The sequence below is a fragment of the Crinia signifera genome, chromosome 3 (genome assembly GCF_055691185.1).
Source record: "Crinia signifera chromosome 3, ASM5569118v1, whole genome shotgun sequence".
Taxonomy (NCBI): domain Eukaryota; kingdom Metazoa; phylum Chordata; class Amphibia; order Anura; family Myobatrachidae; genus Crinia; species Crinia signifera.
In genome coordinates, this window is record NC_139219.1 from 8005315 (window position 1) to 8021966 (window position 16652).

Sequence of the window (16652 nt, forward strand, 5' to 3'; positions counted from 1 at the left end):
AACATGTGCAGAGAGAGTTAGATTTGGGTGAGATATTTTGTTTATGTGCAGGGTAAATACTGACTGCTTTATTTACACTGCAATGTAGATGTAACATCTGCCCCACCTGCAGTGCAGCATGGTTTTGTCAATTTGAGAAAAAAGGAGCTTTGGGATCCGGTCTGAATTACCCCCATTGTTCGTATGTGGGAGATCTGATACACATACTGTATTTGCAATGAAAATTACTACTTTTTAGCTTAGGCAGAACTTGTAAATAAATGACAACTTTCCTGTAATTGATGGAAGGCGGTGACCCCGAACTTCTTGTATTTTATATTTAATTTGACTCCTTGTTAAATGTACATTTAGCAGTAATAAACATGACTGCTTCTGGAGTGGATACTTGACGGGGTAGCTGGGAAGATCTGAATGTAATGAACCCATTGCCTTTGTGCTGCAGTCAGACGCCCTCCCCATATATTCCGCACACAGCTGCACTTGGTAAATTAGCCCGAAGATTGCAGTTATTATGTTGATTGACACTTAATAGATAGCCTAAACATTTAACGCCAATGTGCTCGTGGTAATTTGGTGCAGGTCTTCATAGTCTGGAGATAAAAACCTGTAATTAGACATGTAAACGAGATTTTTCCTTCTTTACAAAATCTCACCCTTTCCAGTCTGGTTCCTGTAATGCTCAGCGGTCTGAGCGTGTTTGCAGCGTTACCCGTAAGCCATAAATGAGTTACTCTTGTAATCAGCCCCCCACTGTTCTTCCTTGTACTGACGAAGCCTTGTTTGTTCTGTAGAGAGTCATTGCACCATGCGCCTGTCTCCTGTATGACCTGGAATAGCTTGTGTTTTATTTTATTATTTTTCCTATACTTTAGCTATAAGTTATCCTCTATTGTCATTTCCCTGATGAACCTTGTATGCGTGATAATGCCGCTGATTCATTTTCCTATGATCTAATGACATCACAGTATTACAGATTTAATATAGAAGCGGTCCATATGTGTTATGGCAGCAAGGTCTGAGGGCCCATACACACGAGGCGATTTCATTTTGCATAGTGTGTATATGGGGTATAAGGGTTCCTGACCGTTCCTGCTTGTTATGTAAAATCAATGCACCGCATCGCATCCAAGCCCTGGAATCCATTGCATCGGAGTGCTTGGTGCATATGTGGTACGTGGGCCAGACTTCCACAAATGCCTTATGGCAGTAATTGTAAGCTTAGAGCACCCGTCCGCCATATGGCGCAGTCATCAAGAGGTTCACGGCCTGAGCAGTTTGGGGGCACAGAGAGGGTGACAACAGCAGCCGCTTCCCAAAACAGAGACCCGTTGCTTTGGTTGTAAAGGGGCTGCAGTGGCCTGTTTGTGTGACCCCATGAGTCAGTCAGCCGGCCGATGGTGCTGCAAGTGATCCGCTGCCGTGTTCTCCGGAGCAGCAGTTGATCGCACATGGATGCAGGAAGCCTCTACTTATACCAGATGCCTCCCGCTGCATTACCATAGGACCGCACGCCACGCTCACCCCACCCACATCTGAGTCCGTCCCTCTGTGTACAGTAATATGGTATACTGTATGTATTAGTGGGACAGATGTATTAATCCTGGAGAAGAGATAAACTGGAGATAAAGTGGAGATATGGTAAAAGGAGATAAAGCACCAGCCAATCAACTTCCAACTGTCATTTTCAAACACAGCTGATTGGCTGGTGCTTTATCTCCTTTTACCTGATCTCCACTTTATCTCCAGTTAATCTCTTCTCAAGGCTTAATACATCTGCCCCACTGACCACTATAACCTATAGATTCTGGTCTATTATCAGCTATGGGGAACTGATGTTGTCCGTCTATACTTATCCTGCATCGATTGCTAGAGATGTATACGGAGACCGCCATCGCTGTGCGCAGTAACGGAATGTACAGTATATATGGCTAAAATGTGAAGGGTTAAATAAAAAGCATTGGCATTTTGACGCCTTCTGTAGGCCCTTCCTGTACTCCATTGTTAAGTGCTGCCGCTTTTTTCTTTTTTTATTGTATTACTATTCGTGTTTTTACGGGACCACACAGTCAGGAGTGTAAATTCTTCCCCGGAGCCTGGAGGCAGATGGTAGTTGGTGCACTGTAGCCTCTTCCCTAACCATTTAATGTGTATTGGTGCTGAGTCAAGGGTGAGGGCCCTGGGAGAAGGGGGGGGGGGGTTTGGCTTAAACTGGAGCAACAGATTAGGGTTTCCCAGTAACCAATACCCATACCACACCGGAAACCAGTTCAGATTCAAGACCAAAACCATTCACGGTACTCTGTTACTCTGAGTATTGTATAAGTATTAACATGGATGTTGGATGCTGCAATTTCCTGTGAACGTCTATGGAAGGTTGGGTTTCATAATAAATTGCATTTTGCTTTTATTTTCAAGGGAAGAAAAGACTGAACAATTCCTGGATAGCAAACAAGAGGTATCGCAGCTGGAGACCGAGCTGAAGAGGCTGCAGCAGGAGGTCAGACTGTATACGGCTCGGATGTGTGTTTTCTCCATTGATGTAACATGATTCCCGGAACACTGTGGATGTGGTGCTATTTGTAATATCCCCCCTGGCGGAAACAAGTTACATTAATGGGCTGTAGAACTATACTCTATCGTCTGACAGCAATTCCTAGAAAGCATTACGGCAATATATGCCGGTAATTAAAATTGATCCGCACTAAGTCTTAATATAAAGTTTAACTGCAATCAATTTTTAAATCTCAAGATTCCATCCAACTTGCAGTAGTGCGGTTTATACATAGTAGTGTTCTCCTGTACTGTAGTGCCCACATACTGCCCAACTCTGTGCAAGGAGGGGTCTGCCTGGGTGTATAGAGATTGGTCAGTCCAAGCACATGCAGAAGCCGCTGTACACCAGGGGAAGTGCTTGTACTGCCATCTGCATAAAGACATGGGAGCGGTGAAAATGTACGCTGCGTGTGACTCTAAATAAGAGTCTATGAATATTGGTGTCAGTCATCAAATAAACATTAAACAGGTGGATGGCCCAAGTTACAGTTGAATTCAGGATATTATAGCCTCCCAGTTCATTATAATTAAAAATAGACTTAGGGTGTCTATATCTAAATCTGGTTACACGCCTATACAATCTGGTTTAGCATTCGAGCATTCGATCCTACTCCCGATTGAACGTCCCCAAACCACAGCCAATGGGCCAGATGTACTAAGCTTAATAAATGATAAAATGGAGAGTGATAAACAGCCAGCCAATCAGCTCCTGCCTGCCATGTCACAGACTGGGTTTGAAAAATGTTAGACAGGAGCCGATTGATTGGTTGTTTATCACTCTCCATTTGATCACTTTTGAAGCTTAGTGCATCTGGCCCAATATGCGAGTACACACCTATACTATTTTACTTGTGACGTTCAATCTGCTCCCAACCAAACTATCTCAAGAAAAGGATTGCTTATGTAGTTTTATTGCAAGAACGGCCAGCGTGTCGATCGAACGTGTGTACGCACAGCACTTTTGTTCCGATATGGTCGAATGAATAATAAACTGCGCAAAAGATCCGACCAAACAAGGCAGAGCATTATCGATTGTACCAGGTGAGCCGGGACAGTGTACACACGTATACAATCCAACGACCGTTCATCCGAGGAAGAAAGAACGGCCAGACAATTGTAATAGGTGTGTACGCGGTTTTCTATACACAAAGTAAAATGTAAAATTGTCAGACTGTTTAAATAAGTTTTAATATAAAATGAGGTTTAAAATGTTTCTGTGTTACTAAACACATGGGGGCAGATTTATGTCCGTCTCTATATGAGTCAGATTTTCGATGTTTACTGTATGTTTCTTTTAATGCTATTATGGTGTTCTCATGAAGGTCAGGGACAGAAGCTGTCCTTCTGCCAAATTTAGAACATGAACATTTGTGTCTTTCCCAGTTATTGGCAGTTATTTGTGTGTACAAAGGGTGGGAGAGGGCCCTGCTCGATAGAAAGTGCGCCGTACCGGGCTGTGGGTATAACTATACTGGGATAGCGGCGGTTCCTTCTGAGATTACCTCTGTTAAATGACATAGGCCTGACCATTATTACATGACTAGTTAAAGGCCCCTCAATATGACGGCTTCTGCATTGTACTTTCAGTTTGAGCTGTGACAGTATTTACTGTCAGATATGTATATGGCTGTTGTTAATCTTGGTCTTTCTCTTCTTCCCTATCCCAGAACATGAATCTGCTGGCGGACGCGAGGTCTGCCCGGGTGTACAGAGACGAGCTGGACGCACTCAGGGAAAAGGCGATCAGAGTTGACAAGCTGGAAAGTGAAGTGAGCCGGTACAAGGAGCGCATGCACGACATTGAGTTCTACAAGGCCAGGGTAGAGGTAAGTGGATAACATCTGAAGGCCAATAGAAATCAATCAGGGACGTCTTTCCTCTTCATGGATCAGTGAGTGAGTTGAAGATTAGCGGAGGGATAATGGTTCAAATGGAATTTTAACGAGTGCGTTTAAAGGGAAATGCTCAGTGTATCTGGGTAGGGTTTATATGGAAATGTTCAGTCAAACATAGAAGTCATTCGGCACAGCAAATACAGTATTGTTCATTCACTTCTGTATTATTATAGTGAGCCTTGGTTCAAGTTGGTTCATTATATAAAGGCAGGACTAAAGTGCGGTTTTGTAGATTGGTGACAGGGGCGTAAGTTCAGAGGAGGCGCCCGGAGGCTCTATAGATAGTGGTGCGCTCACAAATAAGAAGCCGGAACATCCAAAAATAAGCAAGAATATTTTTATGTATGAAGAAAAGTCGGTACTTGTTTCCTAGCACGGCCACATCGATTTACATCGGGGTGGTCGTGTCGGAAAAATCGCGTCGATCGCATCGCATGCGATTTGGTCGCATGCGATGCGATCGACGCGACCGACCTGATTTTTTTGATTGAATGAAATGTAAATCGGGTCCCTGGGACCCGATTTTACATTGGATTCAATGTAAAATATTCCCAACCCCCCCAAATTTAACGGCGTAAACCCCACCCCACGATAGACGCCAACCCGAAGCGTGGCGAGCGCAGCGAGCCCGCGAGGGGCGGCGGTGCGCGTCCTCCGACCTTTTCATTCCCCTACTATCCACGTCGGCATGGAGTTGAGAATAGAATAGTGTGGCGAGCGCAGCGAGCCACCGAGCCCGAAGCGTGGCGAGCGCAGTGAGCCCCGCGCGGGGACGCGTATACCTGTGAAGTTATACGCGTCCCCTCGCGGGGCTCGCTGCGCTTGCCACGCTTCGGGCTCGGTGGCTCGCTGCGCTCGCCACACTATTCTATTCTCAACTCCACGCCGACGTGGATAGTAGGGGAATGAAAAGGTCGGAGGACGCGCACCGCCACTCCTCGCGGGCTCGCTGCGCTCGCCACGCTTCGGGTTGGCGTCTATCGTGGGGTGATGACGGGGACATCTATAATGTGAAATGGGTCATATTGGCCCATTTCACATTTTTCACATTTTCTCACGATTTCAATGTTAAAAAATATTTTAACATTGAAGCCTATGGAAAAATCGGGGGCATCGCGTCGGTCGCGTCGGGACCAATGTTAATGGTCCCGACCGACGCGATGCCCCCGATATTGTGCCTTAGCCGGCAAAATGGACCTGATTTCAAAGGAAATCGGGTCCATCGTGTGGATCGTGTACCTTAACTTAAAGGTACACGATCCACAAGATTGTGGCCGTGCTAGGAAACAAGTACCAAAAAGTCAATTCCACCAGAAATAAATCAATGGCTGACACACCATGAACGAATGTATTAAAGTATACAATCCATGGGATACAAAACATGTTACCACATGGTGGTCCACTGTCTGATCACTGATACCCAACAGCCGTTTCGGTGTATCCTCACCATCATCAGAAGCCTAAGTGACCCACAGAAAGGACCGGAAATATTATATTGCACATAATTAGCAACAAATAGAATAAACCTGTTTTCCTGCATATTCAGAGACACATCTGCTCCCCATCCTGGTCCCGACTAACACACGCTAAGTGTGTTCAAACTACAGGAAGTCAAAGTGTGTGCTGCCCAGTGTGTTCACGGATGGGCATTCGAGGACGGGCTGTGTTTTAAACAGGAGGTGGCTGGGCGTGGACGGACGGCTGTGCCATGCAGGGTGACCTTTGATGTCACGCTACGCACAGCCGGGGGTCGAGGCAGCCAGGCAGCATCTTAGCCATTTGCTGGTGAGCACTGGCTGGCATTTAAAAAACCAAATCCCGGTGTTTTTAGGGCAAAATCCCGGGATCCCCCTGATATCAGATCATGCTTCTGATGGGAGATTGGGATAATTCTAACCCCCTGAGGGTATACATTAATCTCCCCTCAGAAGCATAATCTGATATTAGTCTATATTTTGTAAATGGGACTACAAATAAAACTTTATCTTACATTTTCAAAAACCCTGATTTAAAGGGGTACTCATAGGAGACTGTTATGTACTTATAGGATACCCTATTAACGATAAGAAACAAATCATCCACGAAGAAAGATATATAAATAATTTCCCCTGATGAAGCCATTTTTGAGTAAACGCGTTGGGTTTGTATTGTTTTGTTGATTGAGGAACAGACCATACATTTTATACCAATACTGGAAGAAACCAATAAAAGTGCATCGATTGGATGAACAACGTCTCTTTATAGTATTTCTTATTATGGACATTCTAATATAAAATCTACGACTTAAATTGCTTGTTAAAAGGCGCCATATCACTATTGTGTTATACATTTCTGTGTTAATTCCAAGCTCTCAGGGAATTTAGTGATTAGGCTGCTGCCATCTGTATCATTTTCATTGTTGTTAATTTATATATCTGTACCAAATCTAGCGCGTAGTAGATTATTGGAATATAATATATATATGATATCTAATAAATACATACAGGGCGGGAGCTTACATTTTTCTCCCGTCCCTCCTCCAGCCTCATTCCTCTGGGCAGCCTGCGCACCAGCCAATCAGAGTGCCGCAGGCTGCAGTTTCAAATGTCATTGGACAGCTGAGCCATCGCTCAGCTGTCCAGCCTAGCTCTGCAGCAGAGCCTCCTGATGTGACAGCTGTCAGAGAGGAGGGCAGTGGCACATGCGGCTAGTGGCAGGAGACCCTTCCAGAGCGGGGGCTCAGAGTTTCTTGCTAGTTCCTTCTCTCTGTGCCCCCCTGATGGCTAAGGCCCGGCGGCAAAAGTCTCCATTGCCTCCGGGAGTTACGCCACTGATTGGTGATGTTGCCCATAGTGACCAATCACATTTTCGCAATAATATTCTAGAAGGTGTTAGATAAATGATGAGTAGAATATGATTGGTTGCTGTGGCCAACATCTCCACTTCTATAAACCCTCAGTTTAGTAAATATACCAACAGGACAGAACGTCTTGGAATGTCTTATTCACCTTAGCTATACAGAGAAGTATGTGTTATTGTCCTCTGGTCCCCTTTACAATGATTACTGCTGAGTGTGCAGTTCTAAGAGAACCCGGGAGCGGCAGGAGGTCAATGTTATCAGTAAGGTGACAGAACCTGCCACAGAGCGGTAGGGAGATGTTTTACGTATGACAAAGCTGAAGGTCACAACCTTGAAGAGACCGCACTGGAAGTAAGCTGCAGTTGTAATCCAGGTGGAAGATGCTTACAGTAAAGCTTGTCACACACAGCTATATCCGGATGCGGCAATACTGCAGCGTTGTCTCCCCAGCGGAAGCTTTTAATAATCCTATTGTTAATGTGTGACCACTATAGATCTGTGTGTGAGGTCATCTTCTGGCCTCACTGTAATATTTAGTTCTGTGCGCGCCCTGTATTGTTCTAATGTGTGCCATATGTGCGGCGCTGCTTAGAAATAAAATGTAAGAATTATAATAACATGTTCCGGAATTTATCCCGGCTCGTGTGAAGTCACATTGTCTGATGTCTGGGTGTGTGACCAGCTGGTCGTTAATGTTACTGGAAAGCTGACTATTCGCGTGTATGATAATATCATGTGACCACAATACGGGGCCCTTTATTGTCATCAGATGTGATTGAAACTATTGTGTAAGGGACAACTGAAATGAATCACATCTCACTGTGAGCCAGATGTATCAAGCTTCAAATAGTGATCAAATGGAGACTGGTAAAAAGCTCCTAACTGCCATATCACAGACTGGGTTTGAAAAATTACAGTTAGCAGCTGATTGGCTGGCTTTTTATCACTCTCCACTTTATCACTGTTTGAAGCTTGATACATATGCCCCTATGTCCAGGCCCAAAGGTAGATGTGTATCATAGCTTGGAGGGAGATAAAGTACCGATCCATCTGTTGTCATGTTTCAAACATAGCCTGCATCATGGCAGTTAGGAGCTGATTGGCGCATTATCTCTCTCCGATGTTTGATAAATCCCTTCCAAAGGCTTTGTGTGGTTGTTTTGTGTATAAAATGGAATTGTGTAACACATACCAAACTCACCGGAGGAGGATTAACAATCGTGTTACTTTGTAGGAATTAAAAGAAGACAATCAGGTACTTCTGGAAACGAAAACCATGTTGGAAGACCAGCTGGAAGGGGTGCGAACCCGCTCCGATAAACTGCACGAGCTGGAGAAAGAGAACCTGCAGCTGAAGGCCAAATTCCACGACGTGGAGACGGTAGGGCCGCCCGTTGCAAAAGAGCCGCATTGTGGTACGGGGTGATGTTGTGGAGGTGCAGCCTCGTAATCTTTACCAGAATTCAAAGAATGGGGCGGTGGTTTCATAGGACAGCAGCCATTGTCCACCGCACTAACATGCCCAATGTGTTTTAATGTGTGAAAAGTTTCCCCCCTGCACTAAAAAGGTCAGATCACTTCTTAAATATATGTGGGGTCCATTTATTAATGACAATAAACTCCAGCTGGATATTTTGCCTAATGTTGCCATGATAATATGCTTTCACTATGTACTGTAAGATGGCTTCTGTCCTGTAAGGTCCAGTGCTGTCCCCCTTCCCCATGGAGACCTGTGGTGCCAACAGCGTAGTGTGGGTAGTGTTGTGCATCAACCTGGCTGGCAGCATAGTCAGGGAGGGTTTGCCTGGTCTATCTTACTGGCATTGGGACCGTACCACTAGCGCCACCAGTACTATGTAGATGGCATAATTAGTACAGTTATAAACCGTGTTGGGCAAACAGTGGCTTAACTAGAAATGTGTCTGTCTCCTCCAATGCGGCGGACATTTTTGGAGAGACATTTTCTCCAGATTCCATTTGGAAGGCTAGACTCATTGGAATCTGAAGAGAACATGGGCCCCCACAGCTTTGCCCCGCTCTGCAACAACAGAACAATACCTTGTCCCATCCTATATTACACTGCATAGCACGCATACAAAGTAATCTGATTGGATGTGCAGCAAGGCCAATCAGACGATCTGGTATGCGAACCATTGGGAGTATATAATCCTGCTTGCACACTCCATTTGTCACCTACATATATATTATACCATACTATGTGCATTTACCCTGTACACATTATGTCCATGTTTACCACATAGCTGTCTCGGTTTTCGTCTTCTCGCTGATGAGGACCAGTATTACAGCTAGCAATGTTTTCTTCTTAGGAACGTGACATGGACAGGAAGAGGATTGAGGAGCTGATGGAGGAGAACATGTCACTAGAAATGGCCCAGAAGCAAAGTATGGATGAATCTCTCCACCTGGGCTGGGAACTGGAACAGCTGTCTAAGACCAGCGACTTGCCTGAAAGTAAGAGGACGGTTCCTGTGTGTATGTCAGATGTTCTCTGCAATGTGCCACCAGGTTCTCTGCAATGTGCCGCCAGGTTCTCTGCAATGTGCCGCCAGGTTCTCTGCAATGTGCCACCAGGTTCTCTGCAATGTGCCAGCAGATATCACCGCAATGTCCTGGGCATACTGTAGATGTCGTTGGCGGAGTGCCCTCACCTGTTCCTTTTGAAGGCACATCACACACATTGCAAAGAATATAATTGCTTCAAATGTATGCATATGTGTTATTTTGGGCATGGTATATTGTATCAACGATCAGAACAGTAGCGTAACAACAGTGAGGCAGCCCCTGCGGTGGCTTGGGGGAACCAGCCAACAGGGACTGCAGGAAGGGCGAAGCAGCAGTTCTTGGAGTAGCAGTGAGCGTCAAACAGTATGCGACCCAAGGGGAGGGGATATTACTTACATAGGTGGAAGGAGGTGACAAGGCTCAAACTGGGGGAAGGGGAACACCCTACAAAGGAGCGCTTTGCTGGGGGAGGCTGGAGCCACCGGCAAGACACCAGCATGATGAGAAAGGGGGGTATGGTAGGCGGTTACATCACTAAATGCCATACACCAGGGGCTGTCCTCTTGAAGCTACTCATTGCCATTACCTATCCTGGCACCCGTGCGCACCTGCTGCCGGTATTAAAATGTTTCTGGCAATGGGCACACGCACATCTTTTCAGCTAAAATATGAGAAAAGTCAGCCACTTGGGAGCCCAAATGGCACTTTTCTCGTCATGCCCATTAGTTTGGTTGGGTTTAGGTGCCTTTTAAACCAGACCTTAACGCGCATCAAATGTGTGATAAAATTAACCATTTGTATAATGCCCCTGTGATCTCCCGTCACTTTAGGTTGGAGATCAGATCAGGTACAATTAAACGTTGGAATCCTCCCCCCCCCCTCCCCCACACCATAATATGCACAACTTATATTTACGCTACATTATCGGCGCTCAGCTATCTTTTATGAGCCGTGGAGTGAATGAGACACACCCACAGGATTGCGCCAATCACCACAGGTGTCGCACGTGGCTATTGGCGGGACAACGATGAGCGTGGCTACATCACTATGTATTTGCAGATTAGGAATACATTTTGAATCAGGCCTTAAATCTTTATAATGCAGTGTTATCCGGTATTACTGAATGTAGGTTAGGAACGTATAACTGACTGTCGTCATTAACCGACCATTAGAGTTCTGGCTTTGTGTCGGTATTAGGCATTGTGGTGAAATGACATCATAACCATAATCCTGTGACCACTAACGACAATGACAAATCCGCCACTTATCCCGTCTGTCTGTACATCGGCTTTTGTGTAGCGCCACAGAAGTCTCTGGGACATGAGGTGAACGAGCTGACGTCCAGCCGGCTGCTGAAGCTTGAGATGGAAAACCAAACTTTGCAGACTACGGTGGAAGAGCTGAGGATCGCGATGGGCTCCACTGAGGGGGCCAGTGCCAAAATCCTGAAAATGGAAAAAGAAAACCAAAGACTTAGTAAAAAGGTAAGCCTCGCCTTATTCTAGCAACGTGTGATTATTGTTATATTGGGGGGTGTCTATGGGATACTACACGATATGGGGCACCGCTGATACAGTTGCTGATATCCTTGTCAATATCGGTGGGACTGCAAAAGTGAACGACTCGCGGCTAAACACCGAATTATATTGTTTAATGATCTCATTCAGCATGTTGAAACTATCGGGGTTCTCCTTAATGATTAGCAGGAGTGCCCATCGTTAACCCTATAGGACGATATTCAATGCCCTCAGCGAATGGCGGCAAGGGAGGTTTGTACAGTGAGGATGGCTTTTTTCACCGTCCAGCCCCCTCGTCTGCTGCTCGCCGTATTCTATGTTCCGGGGACATCCCTGCCTTCAGAGGACAGTTGGGATTCCCCGTAATGGCGAGGTTTGCCGCAAATGCAGCGAGCCCCGCCGTTTTGATGGCTGCACTCGCCGTTTCCACCTCGCTGAAAAGAATCCACGAACGGGGCCAGCTGAACACCAACCCGGGTGCTATGACTGCGAGCTATCGGCACTGCTTGCCATCATAGCTCGCCATTTGGCATTGAATATACCCCATTGAGGGTACATACACTGACCGATACATGTGTGTACCCAGCTTTAGGGTTTCCTATAAAACAAAAACATTTATTTTTCCATCCTATCCGATTTGGTCAGTCAAATCAAATTAAAAAAAAAATTTCCCGAATACACACCGGTTCATTGAACCGTTATATGGGGCTAATTGGATAGTCCTCAGCAAGACCTTTACGCGTGGTGGTTTACGGGGGGTAATTAGCTTCCCGCCTTATTGAGCAGTGTAACGTCTAAATTAGTTTTGATCAAACTAGATTGTAGTAGACGTATGTGAGGTTTCACAAATGGGGTTATTCGCATTTGTTGCGGAAAACAACAGTTTATTGCCGTAATCTGGGTCTGTGATCTTGCAGCCTCCCGGAGAGTAACCGGATATATCTAATTTTACCAAATGATCAAAATGGCTAAAAGTTCTAATTCTCTGTTATCACAACATCTTGAGTTCACCCACATCTGTGAAGCAGTGAGTCATTTTCACATTATCACATACAATAACATTACATTAGTGTTGCATTTTTTGTTAGTGACATATTTTATACAGTTTACTAGAATTTTTCGTTCTAAGAAGACCGGCAAGCTAGGATGGTGTAGCGGTCAGCATTATTGCCACACAGCACGGAGGTGGAGTTTATATGTTCTCCCAATGCTTTAGTGGGTTTCCTGTGAGTGCTTCTGGTTTCCTCCCACACTGCAAAAATATATGGATAGTTTAATTTGCTTCTGCTTGGAAACTAAAGGGCCCCATACACCACAACACTTTTGCACAATTTAGTTTGATTACGACCTTTTGGGACGATATATCAATTGCAAAGTGTCAAATTGCTTATATTTTCCATTCGATCAGATGCACGGTCCCGTGAGTGTCGGATAGAAGCCCCTAGATCGCTCTTACTGCACCAATGATTTATCGGAATCGGATGGAAAAAGGAGTGCTTTTTCACATGCAATCTATCGCATGTGATATATCGCAGGAAGTTTGACTGATGTTTCCAGTCCGTCTAGCCCCTAATCTAGCCCATCAGATATACCTTATGGTACAGTTGTATACATAACATATTCGGGATTGAAAAATGCCTAATCCCAGGGATTGGTTTCTCTGATAAAAAAAACAAACCCTGCCCTGGTTGCGCCACATATTTACTTACATGTGTGGTCCGGCCGGGTGGGTGGGCGCGCGATGGAGCTGGGAGCTTGGAGCCACAATGCTGCATTGCTGCCGGAAGCTGGGGGGGGGGGGGGGCTGTTATCCTGGAGCCGTGCAGGATGCAAATTCCGCAATAGACATGGCGGAGGGCAGCGCGCCCATGATAAGGCTGGCTGTGCGGCTGTGTTGCCTCCACAATGTGACCTCTGACCTAAACAGAGCTGCACTGCCGGGGATGGGAGAAGCCAGTCTAATCCCGGGATTGGAACCTCCATTTCTGGGATTGATATCCTGGCATTTTGGAGGCCAAATCCCGCCAATCCCAGGATTGGCTACCCTAGTTGTAGTGTATGGGGTCTTAACTCTAGTGAATTTGTGTGTTAGGGAATATACTGTAGATAGTATGTTCCACTAGTGCAGGGGCTGACTTGCAGAATGTGTGTTTGTTATTACCAGTGATTTACTGTAGCAAAGTAGGAGGCCTTGTGAACAGTCTGGATTCTCATTATTATAATATAAGGCTGGGAAATATCTGATGTGAATACATTGTGATGTCTGTGTTTTAGCTGGAGAAACTAGAAGCTGAATTAAATCTTGAGAGACAGAGCGTAGAGAGCAGCCAGCGTCTGAGCGATGACCTAATGAAAGAGAAGTCCCAGCTGGAGAAGATCATCGAGACGCTGCGTGAGAATTCCGAGAGACAGGTACAGAACACACAAGACGTTCCACGTACCCTACAGATGTCTTCTAATCAGAATAATGGGGAGAAAAGGAAACCTATCAGCTCCTATACACAATTACTCACCATTACCGGCATCCTTTATAATGATAAATGTGTTTATTGATCACCTTCAATATTGCCCATCTGGCTTCTTTAAAGGTCCGAAATCCGATGGTGGGGGACTGTGCTAATGTGCCTGTGCACCTTTCCCCCCCCCCATCCCCCGCAGCGAACGCCTTCGCTGGGGCTCTCGCTGCATGATTGACAGGCAGGAGGCATTCCGGGGTGGACACCCAGCGATTTATGGGCGTGCCCACCAAAACAGTGGGCGTGCCCTTAAAAATGCTGGGCGGGCCCCTGAGAACGCAGGCGTTCCCCTACCTGCTCGTGTGGGTGGCTGACGTCACATGAATTGCCCACTATTATATAAGGGGTTTATGTTGACTTAAAAAAATAATAATATGTACGTGGTCGAGTGCCACCCAAGCCACCGTGCGCTGCCAATTTATTTATTATTATATTAATGCAGTGATATTAGCAGCAGCGCCACCCATTGGTCATATTATCATGAAATATGTTTTTTTGTGGCGTCCCTGGAAAATGAACCAGGCAAAACTATGCCTTGTAAATGATTACCCCTTTAAAAAAAAAAACATCTGAGTTCGGCCGGCATCCGGCGCGGCCGCTGAACTCAGGCTCTATTACATCCTGCCCAATGTATTTGTTGCTGTAACACATCTTGTTTTATGCTGTTTATATCAATACTTAAAGTAATATTTTAGCTTTACTTCAAACATGACTATACACATTTGGGATAGTACACTTTGGGGTACACTTTGAATTTTGGTTCCAGTTGAGAGGTTTTTGTTGCAAAAGCTGCTTTGCTTATGGTGCTGCCACTATTTTCATTGAACATTGGGTCTGATTTTGATTTTCATAAAAAAAATGTCCAGAGAGTTAGATTTGGGTGGGGTTTGTTTTCTTAAAAATCAGAATGATGCACATAATGCAAACCCGAAACATCAGAATAAACTGCCTAGAATCGGCAATATATTACTTAGCCACAGAAAATTGGTGTATCGTTGGCCTGTTGGAAGGGTGGATGAAAGTCTAAGGGGGAAGGTATTCCAGAGGTTAGGAGCTGCCGTAATCTATACAGAATAGTACAGAGTTTCCATAGCTCATAGACCTTTATTAGCAAAATATTATTTTTTTATTGGCGGGGGGTTAAATTTCCAGAATGAATCCTTCATTGAGCAAAATCTGGATAGCAGGTACTGCACTTTTTCAGCAGTGTGAGTTTGCACAAAAGTGTTCACTACCCCATAGGGTAGTGAGCAGTTCTGTGCGAATTAGGCATTTGGCCAGCTGGGCAAAAAGTGGAAGACGGGGTTCTGTTGCCGGTGTTTAAATGCCGTGGAAATGCCAATTCACATCCTTCACCTGGAATTGAATCCTTGCCCCCCCTCCCCCATTCTAAAATGAAACTAGTTCTAATAATATTGACGTTTTGTCTTATGCTGTCATGCAGATCAAAGGCCTTGAGCAAGAAAATGAACACTTGAACCAAACTATCGCTTCCTTAAGACAACGCTCACAGATCGGAGCTGAAGCCAGAGTGAAAGACATAGAGAAGGAGAATAAGATCCTCCACGAGTCCATAAAGGAGACAAGTAGTAAATTGAACAAGATGGAATTTGAGAAGAAACAGCTAAAGAAAGAGCTGGAACACTTCAGAGAGAAAGGAGAGCGAGCGGAGGAACTGGAAAAGGATCTGCACCGAATGGAGAAAGAAAATGAACAGCTACAGAAAAAGGTGACCAACCTGAATATAATCTGTGAAAAGGCAGAGTCCTTGGAGCAAGAAAATGTAGGGTTAGAAATAGAAAACCGAAAATTGAAGAAGACATTGGACGGCCTGAAGAACCTCAAGTACCAGATGGAGTCATTGGAGAAGGAGAACACCCAACTCGAAGATGAGAACTTGGACCTCCGGAGAATGATTGAGTCACTCAAAAGCTCAAATATCAAAATGGCCCAGCTGGAGCTGGAGAACAAGGAACTGGAAAATGAGAAGCAACAACTTAGAAAAGGCATGGACCTCATGAGAGCTTCTTGCAAGAAAACAGAGCGCCTAGAAGTCAGCTACCAAGGACTGGACACTGAAAACCAAAGGCTGCAGAAGGCTCTGGAAAACAGCAATAAGAAAATCCAACAGCTTGAAAATGAACTGCAAGACCTGGAGACTGAAAACCAGACCTTGCAGAAGAACTTGGAAGAGCTGAAGATCTCCAGTAAGCGACTGGAGCAGCTTGAGAAGGAGACTAAGCTGCTGGAACAGGAGACGTGCCAACTGGAAAAGGACAAGAAGCAGCTGGAGAAGGAGAACAAGAGGTTGCGCCAACAGGCCGAGATTAAGGACTTCACCCTGGAGGAGAACAACGTGAGGATCTCCAACTTGGAGAGGGAAAATAAGTTACTTACCAAGGAGACAAGTGCATTTAAAGAATCATGTGCTAGGGTAAAAGAACTCGAAAAGGAGAACAAGGAGCTTGTGAAGAGGGCAACGATTGATAAGAAGACACTAATCACCTTAAGAGAGGTAATCTAATGTACATGGTTCTGAGCTCCGGGCCTCTTATATTTACATTGGGAACTCTAATGTAATGGGGCATACACCTGTAGGGACACTGCTGGGCGCTCTGAGCGATACTAGATCGTTCAACACACAGCAACGTGCCATCGCTGTGTGCTGAGCGATCTGTAAGGGCCAATGTTCTCCGCTGAGAACACTGGCCCGGACTGGCGATTAAGAGATTAAACCATACTGTTACCTCAAACCCTAGTTGTTCCTAATTTCAATGTTAGGATATCTGTAGGTCTATCCCAAGCATGT

At 45.2% G+C, this 16652-nt stretch overlaps 1 protein-coding gene across 14 annotated transcripts in view; it reads left to right on the forward strand.

The window, feature by feature from the left end:
* Positions 1 to 16652, forward strand: part of CCDC88A (coiled-coil and HOOK domain protein 88A) — a 178333-nt gene that overhangs the window by 102903 nt on the left and 58778 nt on the right. For all 14 annotated transcript variants that reach the window (XR_014471551.1, XM_083175194.1, XM_083175192.1 and 11 more), the window contains exons 9-15: positions 2416 to 2497; positions 4221 to 4379; positions 8522 to 8668; positions 9615 to 9759; positions 11110 to 11294; positions 13602 to 13739; positions 15288 to 16358. Coding sequence is in view for 13 of the 14 variants with exons in the window: in XM_083175194.1 (XP_083031320.1) it covers positions 2416 to 2497; positions 4221 to 4379; positions 8522 to 8668; positions 9615 to 9759; positions 11110 to 11294; positions 13602 to 13739; positions 15288 to 16358 (1927 nt within the window). In the remaining variant the exon portion in view is untranslated. The remainder of the gene's footprint in view (positions 1 to 2415; positions 2498 to 4220; positions 4380 to 8521; positions 8669 to 9614; positions 9760 to 11109; positions 11295 to 13601; positions 13740 to 15287; positions 16359 to 16652) is intronic.